The 19,498-nt window shown below is 41.7% G+C and overlaps 1 protein-coding gene across 38 annotated transcripts in view; it reads right to left on the minus strand.

Moving 5' to 3' along the window:
* NEB (nebulin) overlaps window positions 1-19,498 on the minus strand; it is a 268,629-nt gene that overhangs the window by 207,456 nt on the left and 41,675 nt on the right. For all 38 annotated transcript variants that reach the window (XM_053258532.1, XM_053258395.1, XM_053258346.1 and 35 more), the window contains 10 exons: window positions 16,995-17,192; window positions 15,165-15,272; window positions 14,219-14,317; window positions 13,164-13,268; window positions 12,958-13,065; window positions 11,306-11,617; window positions 11,008-11,214; window positions 8,071-8,175; window positions 4,467-4,574; window positions 3,284-3,595 (listed from right to left, as the gene is read on the minus strand). In XM_053258532.1, coding sequence (XP_053114507.1) covers window positions 3,284-3,595; window positions 4,467-4,574; window positions 8,071-8,175; window positions 11,008-11,214; window positions 11,306-11,617; window positions 12,958-13,065; window positions 13,164-13,268; window positions 14,219-14,317; window positions 15,165-15,272; window positions 16,995-17,192 — 1,662 coding nt within the window. The remainder of the gene's footprint in view (window positions 1-3,283; window positions 3,596-4,466; window positions 4,575-8,070; window positions 8,176-11,007; window positions 11,215-11,305; window positions 11,618-12,957; window positions 13,066-13,163; window positions 13,269-14,218; window positions 14,318-15,164; window positions 15,273-16,994; window positions 17,193-19,498) is intronic.

A 19,498-nucleotide genomic window follows, 5' to 3' on the forward strand; every position in this document is an offset into this window, starting at 1 on the left:
TATTTATTTACAACAAACAACACTGTTGATCACTTAGTTATTAAAATGAAATGTAGTGCATATATTCAGCATGAAATTCTACATTTTTTAGATTCAAAGCTCAGCTCTACCCTCACATCAGTTTTCAAATGCAAGATACAGTGCCATGTATCTTGTCAGTTGTCAGCAGAACAGGACTCTATGCTTCAAGTATGAACTCAACTATAATACCCATTTTCAAGGAGACCAGGAAAGATTCCCTGTTAGACTCCCTAACTGAGCTGACGGAGCTAGTCTCAGAGTTGGTGTTGGAGTCACCCAGACCTTTAGTGCTGTGGGACTTCAATATCCATTATGAGGCTGACTTGTCTGGTGCGGCTCAGGAGTTCATATTGGCCATGACAACTACGGGCCTATCCCAGCTAGTTTCAGGACCAAGTCATGTTGCCAACCACATACTTGATTTGGTCTTTTGTTCAAATCAGGGGGGTGTTCCGTGGGTGTGGGATCCTGTGGTTTCCCCATTGTCATGGACGGACCACTACCTGGTTAAGGTTGGTTTCACAGCGACAACCCAGCACTGCAGGGGTGGAGGACCTATTAAGATGGTCCGCCCAAGATGGCTGTTGGATCCAGCAGGATTCCAAAAAGCCTTGGAGGATTTTGATGTTGGTCCTGCCAGTGATTCTGTTGATGCCCTAGCGGGAACCTGGAATATGGAACTCACCACGGCAGTAAACACGATTGATCCTAAGCGTCGCTTCCGATCTGCTTTAGAAGTGGCCCCTTGGTATACAGAGGAGTTGCGGGGTCTGAAGCAGCAAGGTAGGTGACTGGAGTGCAAGTGGAGGAGAACTTGGCTTGAATGTGACAGGACACAGCACAGAGCCCATTTGAAGGTTTATACGGAGGCCGTGCGTGCGGCAAAAAAACAATTCTGGTCTGCGTGCATTGCTTCTGCAGGTTTGCATCCAGCAGAGCTGTCCCAGGTTGTGAGGAGTCTGATTCAAGCTCCTTCCAATTCAAACCAATCCCCGGGAACTTTGTTCTGCTGTGATGCTTTTAACGGTTCTTTGTGGATAAAATCTCTTGTATTCGGGCCGACTTGGACTCCACTGTTTCTGCAAAATCTATTAAGGTGGTGTCCAGCAATCCCTCTTGCAGTATTAGACTGGATCAGTTTCAATCTGTGATGCCTGATGATGTGGACAAGCTGCTTGGGGCGGTGTGGCCTACCACTTGTTCTCTGGATCCTTGCCAGACTTGGCTGCTTCTATCTAGCAGGGAAATTGTGGGAGATGGCCTAGTTAATATCATTAACTCATCACTGAGGGAGGGTAGGATGCCTCCTTGTTTGAAGGAGGCAATGATTAGACTACTTCTTAAAAAGGCTTCCCTAGATACCTCAGTGATGGATAGTTATAGGCCGGTCTCCAATCTCCCATGGTTGGGCAAAGTGATAGAGAGAGTGGCAGCTAACCAGCTCCAGGTGGTTTTGGAGGAAACCAATTATCTAGACCCATTTCAAACTGGCTTTAGAGTGGGCTATGGGGTTGAGTCTGCCTTGGTCAGCCTGATGGATGACTTTTACTGGGGAGTTGACAGAGGGAGTGTGACTCTGTTGGTTCTTTTGGATCTCTCGGCGGTGTTCGATACCATCCATCAGGGTATCCTTCTAGATCGCTAGGTGGGAGGTACTGCTTTGCAGTGGTTCCGCTCCTGTCTCTCAGGCAGATTCTAGATGGTGTCGCTTGGAGAATGTTGTTCTTCAAAATCTGAACTTCCCTATGGTGTCCCTCAGGGCTCTGCATTGTCTCCAATGTTGTTTAACATTTACATGAAACCGCTGGGTGAGGTCATCAGGAGATTTGGTGCAGAGTGTTATCAGTATACTGATGACACCCCACACAATCTTTTTCTCCTTATCATCATCAAATGGTATTTACTCCCTAAATGCTTGCCTATGGGCAGTAATGGGCTAGATGAGGGATAACAAATTGAAGCTGAATCCAAACAAGACAGAGGTGCTCATTGGGGGGGATCAGAATATGAGGGATGAGTTAGAGCTTCCTGTGCTGGATGGGGTTACACTCCCCCAGAAGGAACAGGTGCGCAGCTTGGGAGTGCTCTTGGATCCAGGCCTCACACTGGTATCTCAGGTGGAGGCTATGTCCAGGAGCGCTTTCTATCAGCTACAGTTGATTCGATAGCTGCGTCCATTCCTTGAAGGGAATGATCTCAAAACAGTGGTGCATCAGCTGGTAACCTCCAGGCTCAACTATTGCAATGCGCTCTACGTGGGGCTGCCTTTGTACATAGTTCAGAAACCAGTTAGTTCAAAATGCTGCAGCCAGACTGGTCTCTGGAGTAACAGACCATATTATGAATGTTTTAAAACAGTTGCACTGGCTGCAGATATGTTTCCAGGTGAAATACAAAGTGCTGGTTATTACCTTTAAAGCTCTGAATGGCTTAGGTCCAGGCTACCTTAGAGAGTGCCTTCTTTGGTATGATCCACATCACTTGTTGAGGTCATCTGGAGAGGTCCGTCTCCAGTTACCACCAGTATGTCTGGTGGTGACTCGGAACCGGGCCTTTTCTGTAGCAGATATCCGCAGTTTGGGCTCACAGTTGGCCTAAAAGAGAGCCCTAAAAATGTTCTTGTTTGGCCTGGCCTTCCAAGGTTTTTATATTGTTTTTTAAAGTATTTTAATTAGTTTTAAATGGTTTTTAATTGTTTTTTAATTGTTTTTATATTATTTTTAGCACTGTGTCTTAAATGGAGTGTGATTTATGTCTTTTTAAATTTGTTGTAAACTGCCCAGAGCCTTTGGATGCGGCGGTTTATAAATGTAACAAATAAATAAATAAATAATGCTGCTGCTGCTACTACAATGTCTGAGGCTGCCTCTCCTGGAGGAGTTATTACCTGCACTCTAGTTACATTATGTGGCTGCAGATCTTGTAGATAATGAAGTGTGGCCCTAGTTCAACCCAATATAACTGTCTTATCTTTTTGAGGGGGAGGGCACAGTCTGAGTACAATAGCCAAGGATCCCCATGCATCTCTTGTTTTCCTTCATAGCAAATGAAGCCTTTAAATGGCTTCATCTCAATAGTCAGAGGAACAATGCCTGCTGTGACTCTGTTTAGGGAGCTGTGGGAAAATGACAATGTCCAGAGTGCCATTTAGAAATACTGAAAAAGGAGATGCCACCCTAGAGGTACAGCTACATTTCTTTTCATGCCAACTATACTTTATGGTTTTGGGAACTGCTGACATTTTGAAAATTGTAATACTTACATCACTTTGAATTTCCATCATGTTCCTTGCCCGCTCAACACTGATGCTATCCGGCAGGCATATATAATTATGGATCAGGCGTTTGTAGTTGGTATTAGAGGCCACATCCTGAGCCTGCTTGGCAGCTTGGATACTGACCATTTCCACAGGGGTGTGATAGCTGGTCTTGCTCTTCTCATAGTCCTTCTTGTACTCACGTTCAGACTGCATCTTTGCCACATGCATAGAATGGACAAGCTTAGGATCATCTTGCAGGCTTCTGAAACCAACATGTTTTCCTCTTGCCTTTTCATAAGCTTCTTTATATTTGTACTAGAGTTTCAGTGGGAGAAAAGTAGAGACAATAGTTGTACATAAATGTCCAGACTCAGTGAAGAAGCTCCCCGCAATGAGATAGCAAGTACTTCATAAGAAGAACCCATCTCAGATGGAGTCCCCTGTGATAATGAACCCAACCCATACAGTGGACCCAACTGACCTAGGGTAAGATTTGTGATAAAATCTATAAGGACAATAATATAATATTTCACAGCCTACACCAATTTTCTTTCAGCAGTTTTCAGCATATACAGTCACCCCTTCAGTTTCACCAATAAGAGGGACATTTGTGTATACAATGTGGGAGAAGAAGGTAGGCTCAGCAGAAGTCAGCTAAATAGGTTTGTATAGAGATGCACAAACAGAAATCCATTCATGCAATGGGGCCTGCCTTCTCTTCCCCACAGTAGCCCCCTGAAAAGCCTCTCCTGTGACTGAGTTTTGGCTATTCTCCCCTTCCAAACAGCCCCCTGCATCCCATCCCATTCCCTTCCAGAAGGTTTCCAACCCTCAGGAAAGACTTTGCGGGGGCTCTGCAGAGTGCTGTGGCTGTGAGGAAGAGAGGATGGAGAAGTCCAATTGAACTAGTGGACTTCCACTTTCACAACTTTGGATACAACCCATAGAGTGCAGTGCTGGAGTGGGAAAAAAAGAATATCCTGTCTCATAACAAGCCAGAGAAGCAGGCAGAATTAGTGAGTGGAAGTTGTTGCATCAAAGAGTGCCACAATCCCATATAAAAAGGGAAGCGTGTGAGGGGATTGTTGCGTTTGACCTAACCTGCATAGGGTGCCAAATCCTTAAGACCGACTTTGATAGCTTTCGAAGAGTGACACACACAGAAAGATTAAGCAGATATACTTACATCACTCGCTATGTTTCTTGAAGCCTTGGCTAAAGTAATTGGAATAGCATCACCCAACACATTGTGGCCTTTGGCTATTAGCTCATGATAGCCATGTTTATAAAAGTTCTGGAAAAGAGAAGATTTAAATATTTGACAAGTCAGTTAAACACTTATAAAATGAATTATTCAAAATCCAGCAGTATTGCAGCAGTGCATATAAATGCCACTAGGGTGCTTGGTTAGACTAGGACTGAGGAGACCCAAGGTCAAATCCCAACTGCTGGGGCAAATAAATCTGGTCACTTTTATAGGTCTTCGCTGTTCACAATTTAGCCTGTTGGCTATATGAAGCCACCACCACTCAGCCATGAAGTTCACTGAATGGACTTGGGACAATAACATACTCTATGCCTGTCATGAGCTTCATGTAAGAAAGGTAGGATGAAATTTAACTAACAAGAAAATTTTTCATACACAATCATGGGAAATAAGGAATGTAAGATGTTCAAGCTATACACTAGAATGAGATTTAAAAACAGGGAAATTTTATCACTTCAACCACCACAGAAGTAGGAGGGTAAATAAAGTAGACTACAGAATTACTGGTCACCTTAAGAAGTGCAGAGGGGAAATGCTTGACTAACAAGCAGAAGGCTGCCAGTTCGAATCCCTACTGGTATGTTCCCCAGAATATGAATATGGGAAACACCTGTATCAGGCAGCAGCGATATAGGAAGATGCTGAGAGGCATCATCTCATACTGCATGGGAGATGGCAATGGTAAACCCCTCCTATGTTATATCAAAAGAAAACCACAGGGTTCTGTGGGCACCAGGAGTCGAAATCAACTTGACGGCACACTTTACCTTACAGAATTACTGAGGATATATGGAAGATTAGTGGACAATGGCCTAATTTCCCAAATAATATGAGACCACCTTCAGTCTAATAAGAACCAATTGTGTTTGCCTTAAGCTTCCTGTATTATAAGCTGCACTGAAGCCTGCTTGTGCCAGAATGGCAGTGTGTACCTTTGAAATGAAATAACACACAAACAAAATCTCTCATATTTGGGCCAAACTGGATTCCACAGTTACTGCAGGGTCTACTGTGGACGTGTCCAGCAACAGCTTTTATAGGATTATATTGGATCACTTTCAGTTTGTGACTCCTGAGGATGTGGACAAACTGCTTCAGACTGTATGTCCTACAACCTGTTCTCTTGATCTTTGCCCAACTTGCCTTATTTCATCTGGTAATCATATTATCAGAGAGGGTTTGGTAAATCTTATAAATGCTTCTCTGAGGAAGAGCAGGCTACCTCCTTATCTTAAGGAGGCTATTAAACCACTCTTGAAGGCACCTGTGTTGACCCCTCGGAATTAGCTAATTCCAGACACATCTGCAACCTTCCATAATAGAGCGGGTGGTGGCCTCTCTGCTGCAGGCAGTTTTGGATGATATAGGTTATCTAGACCCATTTCAAACTGCCTTCTGAATGGGCTGTTGGGTTGAGACCACCTTGGTCAGCCTGATGGATGATCTCCAATTGGCTATCGACAGTGACTCTAATGATCCTTTTGGATCTCTCTGTGGCTTTTGATACCATCGACCATGGTATCCTTCTGGACTGCCTGAGAGAGGTGAGATTGGGTGGCACTGTTTTACAATGGTTCTGTTCCTACCTCTCTGGTAGATTCCAGATGGTGTCCCTTGGAGACCGCTGCTCTGCAAAGGGAGAACCTATGGAGTTCCTTATGGAGTTTCACAAGGCTCCATACTGTCTCCAATGCTCTTTAACATCTACATGAAACCGCTGGGATTGATTTCAGGAGATTTGGTGCAGGGTGTTATCAATATGCTAATGACACCCAAATCTATTTCTGCATATCAACCTCATCAGGAAATGGCATCACTTTCCTAAATGTCTGCCTGGAGGCAGTAATGGGCTGGATGGGGGATAACAAACTGAAGTTGAATCCAAATAAGACGGAGGTGGGGAGTCAGGACCCAAGATATGGTTTAGAGCTGCGTTTTCAGTGGGGTTACAGGACACTCCCCCTGAAAGATCAGGAACATAGCTTGGGAGTGCTCCTGGATCCAAAACCTTATCTGGTTTCTCAGGTTGTGGCAGTGGCCAGGAGCACTTTTTATCAGCTTTGGCTGATATGTCAGCTTCGCCCATTTCTGGAGGTAAATGACCTTAAAACAGTGGTGCATATAATGGTAACCTCCAGGCTTGGCTAGTGTAATGCACTCTACGTGGGGCTGCCTTTCTACGTAGCAATTGGTACAGAATGCAGCAGCCAGACTGGTCTCTGGGAAAACTCGAAATGACCGGCTACCGATATGTTTTCAAGCAAAATACAAGTTCTGGTTATTACCTATAAAACCCTGAACAGCTTAGGTCCAGGGTACTCATGAGAGCACCTTCTCTGCCATGAATCCCATCACCTAAAGAGATTATCTGGAGAGGTCCGATTATGGTTGCCACTGGCTCATTTGGTGGCGACTCAGGACTGGACATTCTCTGTGGCTACCCCAGGGCTTTGGAATGTGCTCCCTGTCAAAATAAGAGCATCTCCATCCCTGTTTGCTTTTAAGAAGACCCTTAAGACATACCTGTTCTCTTAGGCTTTTAACTGAAATTAATTTAAAATGGTCTAATTGTTTTTTATCCCATGAATTTGTTTTAACTGTTTTATTCTGTGAAATTTTTTAAATTGTTTTTGCCCTGTTTTATATTTGTTGTTTTAAATTGTATACACCACCAAGAGATATACATATCAGGTGGTGTATAAATATGATAGATAAAATTAAATAAAATAAGCCAATCTCTGCTTCCTTTGGGGCAACCACTCAGGCCTACACCTAGGAATGGAGCAAGAAACCAGATTCATCATTTCCTGGCCTTGCTGCTTGAGGGTCCTGACTGCCCAGGTAATGCAGGTATCAAACTTTGGGCAACCTGAGGCTGAAGAAAGGAACCCAGTGAGCCAATCTCATGGTATTCCAGCTGCTCCGAGAAAATGTTATGAATCTCCTGTGACATCCCTCAGGTTAGTCACCAAGTCTCTTCCTAAGCCCTCTCGATCTGGCACTTTCCCAACCCCAACAATTCACAAGTAAATGTGGAGCTCTTAAGGAGCAATCAGGTACAACTTCATGTAAAACGAGCTATTTTGTAGCCTTGTGATTCAACAGTGCCACTGATGAGCCCACTGAAAACAGCAGGAACCCAAGAGCCAATCAGGAAGCCTGCCAAAGGTGCTTATCACAATCCCACAGAACCAGGAAAGAGATTGATGCATTGGCTATAAATTGTAAGTGGTCATGAATATAAACCGTAAATGGTCATGACAGGTAGGAGTGGCCTCTGCACACATGAGACACACTCATCTGTCCCCCTCCTCTCTTATCTCCCTCTCCAATAGGAGAGGGCAAACACTTCTCTCATCATAGTATAAGCAAGAGATAGCTGCATTGTATAGCATAATCAAAAAACAAGAGGCTATTTCTCACATTACAACCTCACAGAAATTTTATAATTTGAATGAATATCTGATCACTTAACCTTCATCTATTTACCCTGCTATGAATTAGCCTTCAGATGACTACTTACATCACTGATGTTAGTTGCATTATATTTCGCCTGGATGAACTGAGGAGCATCTGCAGGCAGGTTATATTTATGCTTGACTTCCTCTCCAGAAGATTTGTAAAGCCTCTGTAAAATGAAGGAACATGGGAATAATTTCCTACATGAAATGAAACTATAAGATAAAGTATCAAAGAATGCATTCATTACATATGACAGATAATTCAGACTTTCTACAGACAGCTTACATGTTTATACAACATGCTATAAAAATAGTAGGGAGGTACACAAATCAATTTTTTTCAATTGAACTTGTACCCAAATCGAATCATCCCCAATTTGTTTTGGGTCCAAATCTGCCCCCCCTCCCTGAATCACCCCAGATTCGATTTGTACCCAAATTTTCCAATTCTGAATCCAAATCGATTTGGGGCAAAAAAAAAAAAAAAGGAGTTCCAGGGGCAAAGGAGTGAGGTGCATGGTAGTGCCCAATGGTCCATCCAATTTTCAAAGAAATTGGGCAGAGGGGTGATTTTTAAAGAATTTTTAAAGTTGGCACATCTTTAAACTTTTCCCCATAGGAAATAATTGAGATTTCAGCAGCCTTATAGCTCCACGTGGGGGGGGGGGGCACCAGGGTTTTGCACCTGAATCATTTTGTACCTGAATCATTTCACACATCCTTAAAAAAAAATTGGACTGTTAGGGATCTGAAGAACCGCCTGGGCAATTTTGCCTTTCTGCTCAAAACTCTCTTCTTCCTTCCCTTGCAGTTTCTCTGAGCATCTGATGCTTTCTCCAAGAAGGTAGCTCAAAATTCCACTTTGGATGAAATCCAGTGGCAACTCAAGTACTATTAGCTACAATGACTTAATGAGGCTATTCACATGCGTGTGCAAAACTGGGCTAAGGGAGCCCAGCCCCGTTTTGCACATGTATGTGAACCACCGGGATTGGGCCCGATCCTGTCTGCACCATGGCAGCAAACGCGCCTATGAAGCCTCCCTCTAAAATGGGGTCAGGAGAGCGAGTGCCCTCCTACCCCAATTTCTTTTTTAATTGTCTGGCAGGCACAGCTGCTTGCAGCCATGGCTGCAAGACTGTGGCGAGCCCAGAGAGGGGGAATCCCCATGATGCACCATGCACCCGCGCAATGCATTATGGTTCTTCTGAGGGCCAGGACAACACATCCCAGCCCCTGACCCTCCCTGCTGCCTGGGCATGTGGGAAATCATCTCGGCATGCAGGGAGCACGTCCAGCACAGGAGAAGGTAAGTCTAACCCGCTTTCCCCACAGCCTGCTCTGGAGCCCTTCTCACCGGTCATGAGAAAGAGCTCAATGTATGTTTGGCAAATTATATGATACTCCAGAACAATGTGTCGTGTGTTGGAGGGAATATCAATAGCCCAAGGTAATGTATTTTTTTTTTTAATGTAAGTCATCTTAGGGATTCTGCAGGATTGAAAGGCACATAGAAATCAAATAAATTTAGATAGATAGATAGATAATAAATATTGCTACTACTAGAACTGTTTTTACAGTGTTCTAACAGCACATTTGGGAAGCATGTAAATTTACTACTTTTCATCAATGCAATTTGCTTTTTGGAGTGTTTTTTTTTAAAGGAAGAATATGAATCAGGGATGCCAGAGAAGCATCATGATGCCACAGGGACACCCTTTGGCACTGGGAATACCTCCAGAGCTTTTGGAATGCATCATACCCATTTGATTCTGGTAGATTTGCCAGCAAAATCAACACATCTGGAATCCCAAATGGAGAGAAGAGACTTTTGGCAGAAAGCTGTGGGTTCTGTGTACCCACAGGATGGAAACTAGAGGTTTTTCCAATCCTTCTTATGAACTACAGCATCAGTCTTGGGTTAACATATATATGCAAATATATCTTTATATTTTAAAGGCTTTTACAAAATTATCCTTAATTAAATAGTTTCCAATAGTTTCCTTAGGCTATGGTCCTGTTTATCAATTGCTGCAGTTAAACATATTTAGCTAATTAGTTTTGATATTTATAATCATGTTTTCTCACTATCCTCTTGAACTGGTTCACAGTCACATTAATACTTATTTTAGAATATATTAAAGCCCAATAGAAAAGTGTATAGTATTAAAACAAAATGAAAACCACCACCACAGAGCACAGAATCAATAAAATCAATTAAAGAGACCAGATTTTCAGCTCCAGCCTCCAGGTCACCCAAAGTTAGGGAGCGGAAAAACTCTTCTCAATTGGATGGTCCTTGCCTCTTGTCTTTAGAAGGTGAGCTGGCAAGATGAGCCTTTCTGGTCAGAAAGTTCCAAAGATAAAGTGCTACCATCAAGAAGGGCCTAGTCCTTGTTGTAATCTGTTGTACCCTGATGGTGGCAGCAGGGGCTTTTCAGCTTAGTGGACCTACACCGCTTTAAGCGAAGATGTACCTCAATATAAGGTAGAAAGGATGCACTGTGCAAAACATGGGGCAGAATAAATGCCCCCCAAAAGAAAAAAATCATGGGCTGACATCCAGACTGACAAAGCACTTGCACAAATGTGTTGCTCTAATGCAAGTCTACTGCACTAACTAGTTGTGCTAAGTCAAGAGCTTGATTTCCAGATGAGTGTTGTGCTGGTTGAAACATCTGTGCAGTTGTGCAACAAAGTGAGGAACATCTGGTGTGCTTCCTACCAGCAAGCCTCTTTTGCCGTCCATTTACATTGCAAGGATCATTTGTGCAATAATTTTGCACAGTGCAATAATAGCAATAATCATTTTGCACAGCTATGCAATTTTCTTGCAGGCACACAGCTTTGTTTGTTACACAAGCACTTAATTAGTCTGGATGTCGGCTTTTATATACTCTTCCCAAATATATTTGCATAAGTATTTCATGAAATGTCCCATTTCTTTGCAATTATTATTAATTGCTTTGTTCTGATCTCTTTCCCTCATGCTTACTTACATCACTGAGTTGAATGGCATTTTGCTTAGCCTGCACCATGATAGGGTTGTCTACCACACTGGTAAACTTGATAGTATCTGGGTGCTGGCGGTAATTCTTCTCATTCAAAGCTTCTCCTGCTTTTTTAGCTTTCTCCACATCCAGCGAGCCAATGGGGATCCACCCAATGCCTTTCATCCAGCTATTAAAGTCTGCCTTGTAAAGATTCTGGATAGTAAAAGAAAGAAAACAATTTTATGAGCACAGACTCTTTTTCTTCTTCTCATTTTCTGACTTTGTTTGGACTTATCTTCCTTACATCACTTTGAATCTGCATCATGTTTTTGGATAATTCCACACTCATTGCATCAGGCAAGTAAGTGTAATGGTGCAGCAAGCGCTTGTAATTGGTATTGCTGGCAATGTCTTGGGCCTTCTTGGCAGCTACAACGTTGACCATATCCAATGGAGTGTTGTACTTGGTTTTGCTTTTCTCGTAATCTTTCTTGTACTCCCTCTCTGACTGCATCTTGGCAACATTCATATAGTGGACCAACTTGGGGTCATCTTGAAGGCTCTGGAAGCCAACCATTTTACCCTTGGCAAGTTCATGGTCTTTCTTATACTGGAACTGTCGGAACAAAAATAAAAAATGTAAGATGGTTTTCTGGTGAACAGCATAATACATTTGCATTTCATACAAACACCACTATTAAAAAGAAACAAGGGCATCCAAAGCCAAGTTACTGGTATCCATTACTGATCACCAGACTCATGCTGAATGCAAGCCATAAGTAGCATAAGTGGAGGTAGCTGCATGATTGGCTGATGTCATGTGCAGCATTCTGCATTATCTCAGTTCAGCACATCCCTACCAGTGAGACTTTCTATCTGTTTGAAGGGACATGCTAAAATTCAGTAAAAGTAGAGTTTTCTGAGTGCATGCTTCTGGGCATGGTTTAAATACACATAACAGAGATACAAAGTATGCAGTAATTAACAAAAAGAGCCCAGAAATACGAGAAAAGATAAAAGATTCAGATTTAACAAGCCTTTTCATCACTCAAAAATTTCTTCTCAAACAAAATGTCCCAATTATATATGCATCAAGAAATAGAATAGTTAGAGGCTATTCTCACAAATAGCCTAATCCAGGCTAGGGTGGCCTGGGTTAGGCTGCTCATGTGGAATGCTGAGATTGCTCCCGATTTGGGCACTTCTGCCCTGCCTAACCTGACTTTTCATCCCGACCTTTAACCAGGATTAAGAGCGCGAGCACACAGCCCAAACACACAAAGAGCTGGGCAACCAGCTGAGGGGAGATCCCTCATCACTAAGGGATGAGCACAGTGCATTGGGGGGTGGGGGCAGAGAACTTTCTCTTCCGGCTCCTAGCTCTGCAGATCACCACTGCACTGCTCATGTGGGCACACAATCAACAGAACTCTGAGAGGATGGGTGATCATGTGTGGAGAGGCAGGTAGGAGCGTGCCTCCCCACCAGTCCTCTCCACCGCCAGGTTTGTTAATCATGTGCACAACCTTTTATAATAATATTCTATAAATAAAACTACAGAACCTTTCAGAAGCATGGTCACTTTAAAACTAATTGGGCACAATTCCTCCAAAGATAAGCACTTTGGATTCCCATTGATTCAACCTGGAATGTTAAGCTGAATGCGCTTAACTAAGTAGACTTCAAAGTGATTAGCTTTGCCTGGATTGCATCCAAATTGCTTATTGGTATAGTACCAAGTACTGGCATAGTACCAAGTATTCTCTGGAAAGGTGCACATTTTACATTTTGAAAACCTCACTGAAATCAGTTTACAAGACCAGCATAGATTTCAAAGGCTAGATCTAGAACCAACTACATTCTGTTCCTCGGACTGGTTAATTGTTATAAACTACTATCAGATATACTGCTAGGTTGGATTTTGCCCATAGTACACATACCACTTGGAACACTTACATCACTAGCATTATGTCTAGCTGCCTTGGCAGCTTTGATTGAGATAGCATCGTTTCGCAGGTCATAACCTTTCGATTTCAGTTCTTCCAATCCTAGTTTGTAGATGTTCTGGAAGAAAATGTGTTTTAAAAAAAAGAGAGTAGTTGCTGTTTAATTAAATTTAAAATTATATGTTGCATAAAACCTTACTAAGAGGGAAAACTTACATCACTTATATTGTAGGAATTAACTTTTGCCTGGATAAACTGAGGTGCATCTGCTGGGAGGTGATATTTGTGAATTACATCTTCATTTTTGGCTTTATAAAGTACCTATAAGAGAAATCAATGGGGGAAAATCAATGCTATGCCCATCATTAGAAAACTTAAAATATGTGACTGTGTCTTATATGATTTTATGCCCAGAAGTATACTTAGAAGTATAGACTAATAAAGTAATAATATAATGGCCATCTGGAAGCTCTCCTGCTGTCATTGCACAACTCCCCCCATCACCAGTCACAATTTACTGTGGCTGGGGATTATGGGAGTTGTAATCTAAGAAGAGCTGGATGACTTCAAGATGGCCACCACTGGACCATCCAATACTTGTTGCCAATGGGACTTGCTACAGAAAACTGGCTTGGTTTAGGACCCATCTGTTGTTTTCAAACTCTGTTTCATTATTTCAGGCCACCACTTCCCACATATCACTTTAATTCCCAAAATCCATTGATATGTGAATACTGTTCCAGAAAAGACCTGAGAGATATTAAGCATCGCCTGGAAATTACTGTTTTGGATTTGTCTGTTTGATATACAATAGTCTTATATACAGTGGGTGAGTGATTAAGTGCTGTCAAGTTGGTGTCAACTCTTAGGGACCATAGACAGTAGCCTAGCCTTTTTTTAGACTGTGAGCCCTTTGGAGACAGAGAGTCATTTTTATGTATTTATGTATGTATGTATTTTTTTGGGAAATGGTATATAAATATTAGTAGTAGTAGTAGTAGGTTAATTTTTACTGTAATCTATTTGTCCCATGTCTTCAATAGACCTAAGCAACTCAAAGTCAACTAAGTGGGGTTCAGGTTACCTGGATAATTACTTGAATTAAGTTGCATATATCTAGTCTAATTGCAAGTGGGCCTCCAGAGAAGTAAAGCCACACTTATTCCAGTGGTAGGGAGGCACTCCTTCATCTAGTGATTAAATGACCACACTGTGATCTTAGACCCTGAAGAGCCAATATATAGAGACAGACAGACAGAACCAATACTTACATCACTTCTCTGGGCCTGGTTGACCTTAGCTTGTACTATAATCGGGTCATCTGCAATATGGGTAAACTTAAGAGTGTCTGGATGCTGACGGTATTTTCTCTGTTTAAAAAGAAGAAGGGAAGAATTGCAGCTCCTCGATAGGTAAATTGTATTTTTCTGTCCCAGTTCTATCATTTATGTTTTTGAAAGGGTATCTAAAGGAATTTCTTTTTTAAATCAGGTCTGTGTTTACACAAAAGTAAAGAATTTCTGGATGGGTATGTGTTATTAAGAGGTTTCCACAAAGCGCTTGATTCTATAATGCATCAGCAACATCTGCGCTTCCATAACAACAAACATAATTTTTAAAAAATGTTTACAAGGGAGAAATCCTCGGCTGACAAAATGTGTACACTCAGCCTCCATTCCAGAAAGACTTGGCCTGGCAGCCGCTTCACTGAAGTCAATGGATTGCCTGCTGTTATAAGTGTTTTGAGGCCACAGACATTGATTTCCCTGCTTATGGCTTTGTGCTAAACTCACAATGCAATTTAAATAGATTGCTAAGTAAAATGGCTGCATGACATACAGTGTGAAGTTCTGTTGTCCCATTTTCAGCTCTGTAATAGACAGTGGTCCTGATCCACGAAGATGCAGGCAGCTAGCAGCCTGAGTTGCACATATGCAGCTCTCTTATTTTTACGTCTAAAATTCTGTCAATCAGCTGTTTGGCACAGAAGGAGGACCAGATAACAATGAATATAATCATTCAACCTCCTCCTTCTCCTCCTCCTCCTCCTCCTCCCAAACAGTCAACTGGCAGGATTTCAGCTTCTAGATACAGCTGGGAAACCCTGTGCACAGCATCCATGGGTGCTTGTGATCCCATCAAAGTAAGGGCATGTGTGCCTATAACTACTAGATGGACTGAAGCAAATAGGTTTGATCCTATTGCAGATATTTTTACCTCACTGAGAATATCTGAAGCTCTTTTAGATTTTTCGGCATCCAGGGACCCAAAGGGCACCCAGCCACAGCCTTTCATCCAACTGTTGTAATCTGCTTTATATTCATTCTGGAAAAGAAAACAAAGATGTCAAAATAAAGTGAAAATATCATACACTTTTGCTGCTTGCTCATATTACATTCTTTCAAACAGCCCCTGTGTAAAGAAACATGATTAGAAAGGGATGTTTCAAGACAAACTTTCAAGACAAACCTTGTGCAACTTCTCATGTATAGTAATAAATGCAGGACTGTAGCACAAGCAGAAATGAAATGAAGTTGGTACAATTAAGGATTAACTATGTCAGCAAAACAAATGCTGTTACTTAATGCATTCCATTTACAGAATCTGAATTTGCATATAGAATTACAGAATTTCAAATTTTCTCAATCCAAAGAGTAAGCAAAAAAAGTTTTTTGACATAAATAAACTAAGGTTCTCAGAATCTGGAGTTCCAGACTATCCACTGCTATTAAAAATAATGAAACACATGAAACTGAATGAATACAGTCCTTTGCTTTACAGGCAAGCTACATGAAATGCTATACTTCAAAATGTGTAAGATTGTGACATCTATTTTTATGTGTTTAAAAAAAACACCTTCTACCATTCAGGGGCAAAATAGATGAGACATTAATCATGTCATTATCTCTGTATTTTTTGTTTGTTAAATAACAGTTGTGGGGGCCTGACCCAGATCAGGAACATGGCAGGGGGGGGGGGTGGTTCAGAGAAATACCATTGTTAATTTCTAGAATAAGAGACATGGACTATCTATAAATCCATATGTATTCAATTGGATCCTAATCTGTGCAATTGACTAAACTTCCCACTCCTTCTTTTGCTTCTGTCATGGTACCATCCCAATTGGCAGCCTGTTTTTGTCTATCTAACAATCTTTTATGTTTTGTTAATTAGAAGTTTGTCCCAGTGGGGATCCTGTAGATTGTGGGGGCAGGGTGGAGTCAGGAAGAAAAAGGGAGTGGAAGGGGAAGGAGAAAAACTGAGTTGTTTCTGAATAAAGGTTTGTTAAACAAACTGCTTCATGCCTACGAGGGAAGCAGCTATAAAACAGAGCCCTATTTTCTGCTGGAAGGAGGCTCCCAATAGTGGCATTTGACACTCCCATTGACATTCCTAGCAGTAACTATTTATGGTGGGGGAGGGCAAAATAAAACAGGGCCAAATGATGTAATTAATGCCACATCCAGTTTGCAATGATTTATGAAAATGATGGAACAGATCTATTGGTTAGGACTAATCAGGTAAGAAATCCCTATATCAAATTCACACTCACACTGAGACCATATATTGAAAGCATATCAAATGTCAGAAAAATGGTAGGAGACAAGCACCATTTTTTACAGAATGCTTTGTTCCACCTTTTGATCTGCTGCACTATATTTGCCATTTTCTGTATAAATTTAATGGTAATTTAATGGTGAAGTATGTGCTTCCATTCACATTCACATGTGGTGCTTCCATGGAACACTCAACCCCCACCACCACCAGTCAACCCCAGTTCCCTTGCAGCTGAGCCTTGGAAAGCCTAGGGCAAAGGTTCCCAACCTTGGGTCTCCAGATGTCATTGTACTACAACTCCTATCATTCTCAGTCTTCAGCTATTGTGGCTATGGATGGTGGGAGTTGTATTCTAACAACAGTTGGGGACCTTGCAAGGTTGGGAATCCCTGGCCTAGGGAACCTATGTGGAAATATCACATCTCTATAAGTCTGCACAACTTTTTATTTAGTTAAACAATGTCAGGAATGCAAAGAATGAATACTTACATCACTTTGTATAGCATTAGCTTTTTTGGCAAGTTCTACAGTAATACTGTCAGGAGGAGAGGAATAATTATGAATGAGATGCTTGTAGTCTATGTTGCTGACCATAGCCTGTGTTTTCTTCGCTTGTACAACTGAAATCATGTCCAAGGGCGCTATGTACTTGGTCTTTGACTGTTCATAATCTTTATGGTATTCACGCTAGAAAAGAATCAGTACATGCCTTTAACAGTTAAATCTTTTCTTTCTTTCTTTTTAAGGAGATCACTTTGTAAAATGCTGGTTATTTAAGAAAACAACAAGCCTACAATATATTTTGCAGATACCAATGGCAACTACAGATGATTAAATCTGTAATAACCACATACAGCTGTAAAGGTCTGGATTCTTGGCTTAAGGATGTGTGGAATATTTTGCTTATGTCAAAGGTTAGATTTAGAGAGGAAGTGAAAACAGGAATCATCTTATACACCAATAAAGCACCTTTCTTAAGATGCTTCCATGCCTGGGGCATGGAGAAGGTATAATGTCATATGTATTTGGGTTGGATTCTAACTTCTGCAAATGGAACTAAGCTTACATACAGGATTTTAACCACCCCTTCCTCTGCTCTTTTCGTGGAAGGTGCCTATGTTAGGTTTCCAGGAATTCTCCCTCCCTCCTGCAGGTCCTGCACCTCATCCCACCCACTTCCCAAGTATTCCCCAATTAGGGATTTGCCCAAAGAGCTGTTCAAGCACTTTGAACGAAATTAGAAAGGGGACTTTAAGACAAAAGAGAGCAGGTTTTGCTGACCATGGAAATTGACACCTATGCGGATGCTATGTGTGTGCTGATGGCATGTGGGACTTTTGGGACACAAGTCATCACAGCAGGAAGCTGGAAAGGGCAGTGGAGAACAGCTAAGCACTTTGTCTTAACACTCCCTTTCTAATTTTCTTTGAAGTGCTCAAACCACACTTCAAACCATGCTTCAGGCACATCCCTAACCCTCAATCCTCGGCAGCAGATTTGGGGTAGTGGGGTGCAGGAGGCAGAAAAGATCCTTTGCATGAGCTTTGTTCTGCTCATGCAAGATAATATCCAAAATATTACTGTATTGCCACTTCCCAGATACAATATATTCTGTGTGAAGAAGTTTTCTGTATCTGAAACTGAAATAAAAATATTTTGACCATTTACTTTCATTAGAATATATCCTCCAAACAGACTCATTAGGAAATGAGGCCTGCATTACCAGAACTCTGATCTCTGAGGACCACCAAGCCACTACCATAGTTGCATCATATTAGATCAGCCACCCACTCACTCCCGCATAATGGTTTTTGGTATTGGCCAGGCCTAGTTGTTTACAGGTGAAACTCGGAAAATTAGAATATCGTGCAAAAGTCCATTAATTTCAGTAATGCAAATTAAAAGGTGAAACTGATATATGAGACAGACGCATTACATGCAAAACGAGATAAGTCAAGCCTTAATTTGTTATAATTGTGATGATCATGGCGTACAGCTCATGAAAACCCCAAACCCACAATCTCAGAAAATTAGAATATTACATGGAACCAAGAAGACAAGGATTGAAGAATAGAACAATATCGGACCTCTGAAAAGTATACAGTGTACTGTGCTTGATTGGCCAGCAAACTCGCCTGACCTGACCCCATAGAGAATCTATGGGGCATTGCCAAGAGAAGGATGAGAGACATGAGACCAAACAATGCAGAATTGCTGAAGGCCGCTAATGAAGCATCCTGGTCTTCCATAATACCTCACCAGTGCCACAGGCTGATAGCATCCATGCCACGCTGCATTGAGGCAGTAATTGCTGCAAAAGGGGCCCAAACCAAGTACTGAATACATATGCATGCTTATACTTTTCAGAGGTCCGATATTGTTCTATTCTTCAATCCTTGTCTTCTTGGTTCCATGTAATATTCTAATTTTCTGGGATTGTGGATTTGGGGTTTTCATGAGCTGTACGCCATGATCATCACAATTATAACAAATTAAGGCTTGACTTATCTCGCTTTGCATGTAATGCGTCTGTCTCATATATCAGTTTCACCTTTTAATTTGCATTACTGAAATTAATGGACTTTTGCACGATATTCTAATTTTCCGAGTTTCACCTGTAAAAAGCACAGATGCCAAAACAATACTCTTCTGTTTCTGCTGATCTGCTCTTAGCCTAAGGTATTCAGTGACAGGACATCCTGAGCCTTAGGAAAGATGGCCTAACCCAATACACACTGAAACCCGCTCTCCATCTTAAGTTGTGTAGGACTTTTTAAAATCCGGCTGCTCTTGTGTAACATGATTATGGTTATGTAAAACTGTTAAAGGATTTCCCAACAAAGTGTGCTTAGAATTGCAACCATAATCATTATTAATTATAATAGAAAGAAAATTTCTTCATCATCTGGGGGGGGGGCGGCAGCAGTTTGCTTGTTTCATTCTTCCTTCATTTTAATTTCACATGCAAGTTTACCACAGCTTGAGCCTGAAAA

Source organism: Hemicordylus capensis, chromosome 1 (genome assembly GCF_027244095.1).
Source record: "Hemicordylus capensis ecotype Gifberg chromosome 1, rHemCap1.1.pri, whole genome shotgun sequence".
Lineage (NCBI taxonomy): Eukaryota > Metazoa > Chordata > Lepidosauria > Squamata > Cordylidae > Hemicordylus > Hemicordylus capensis.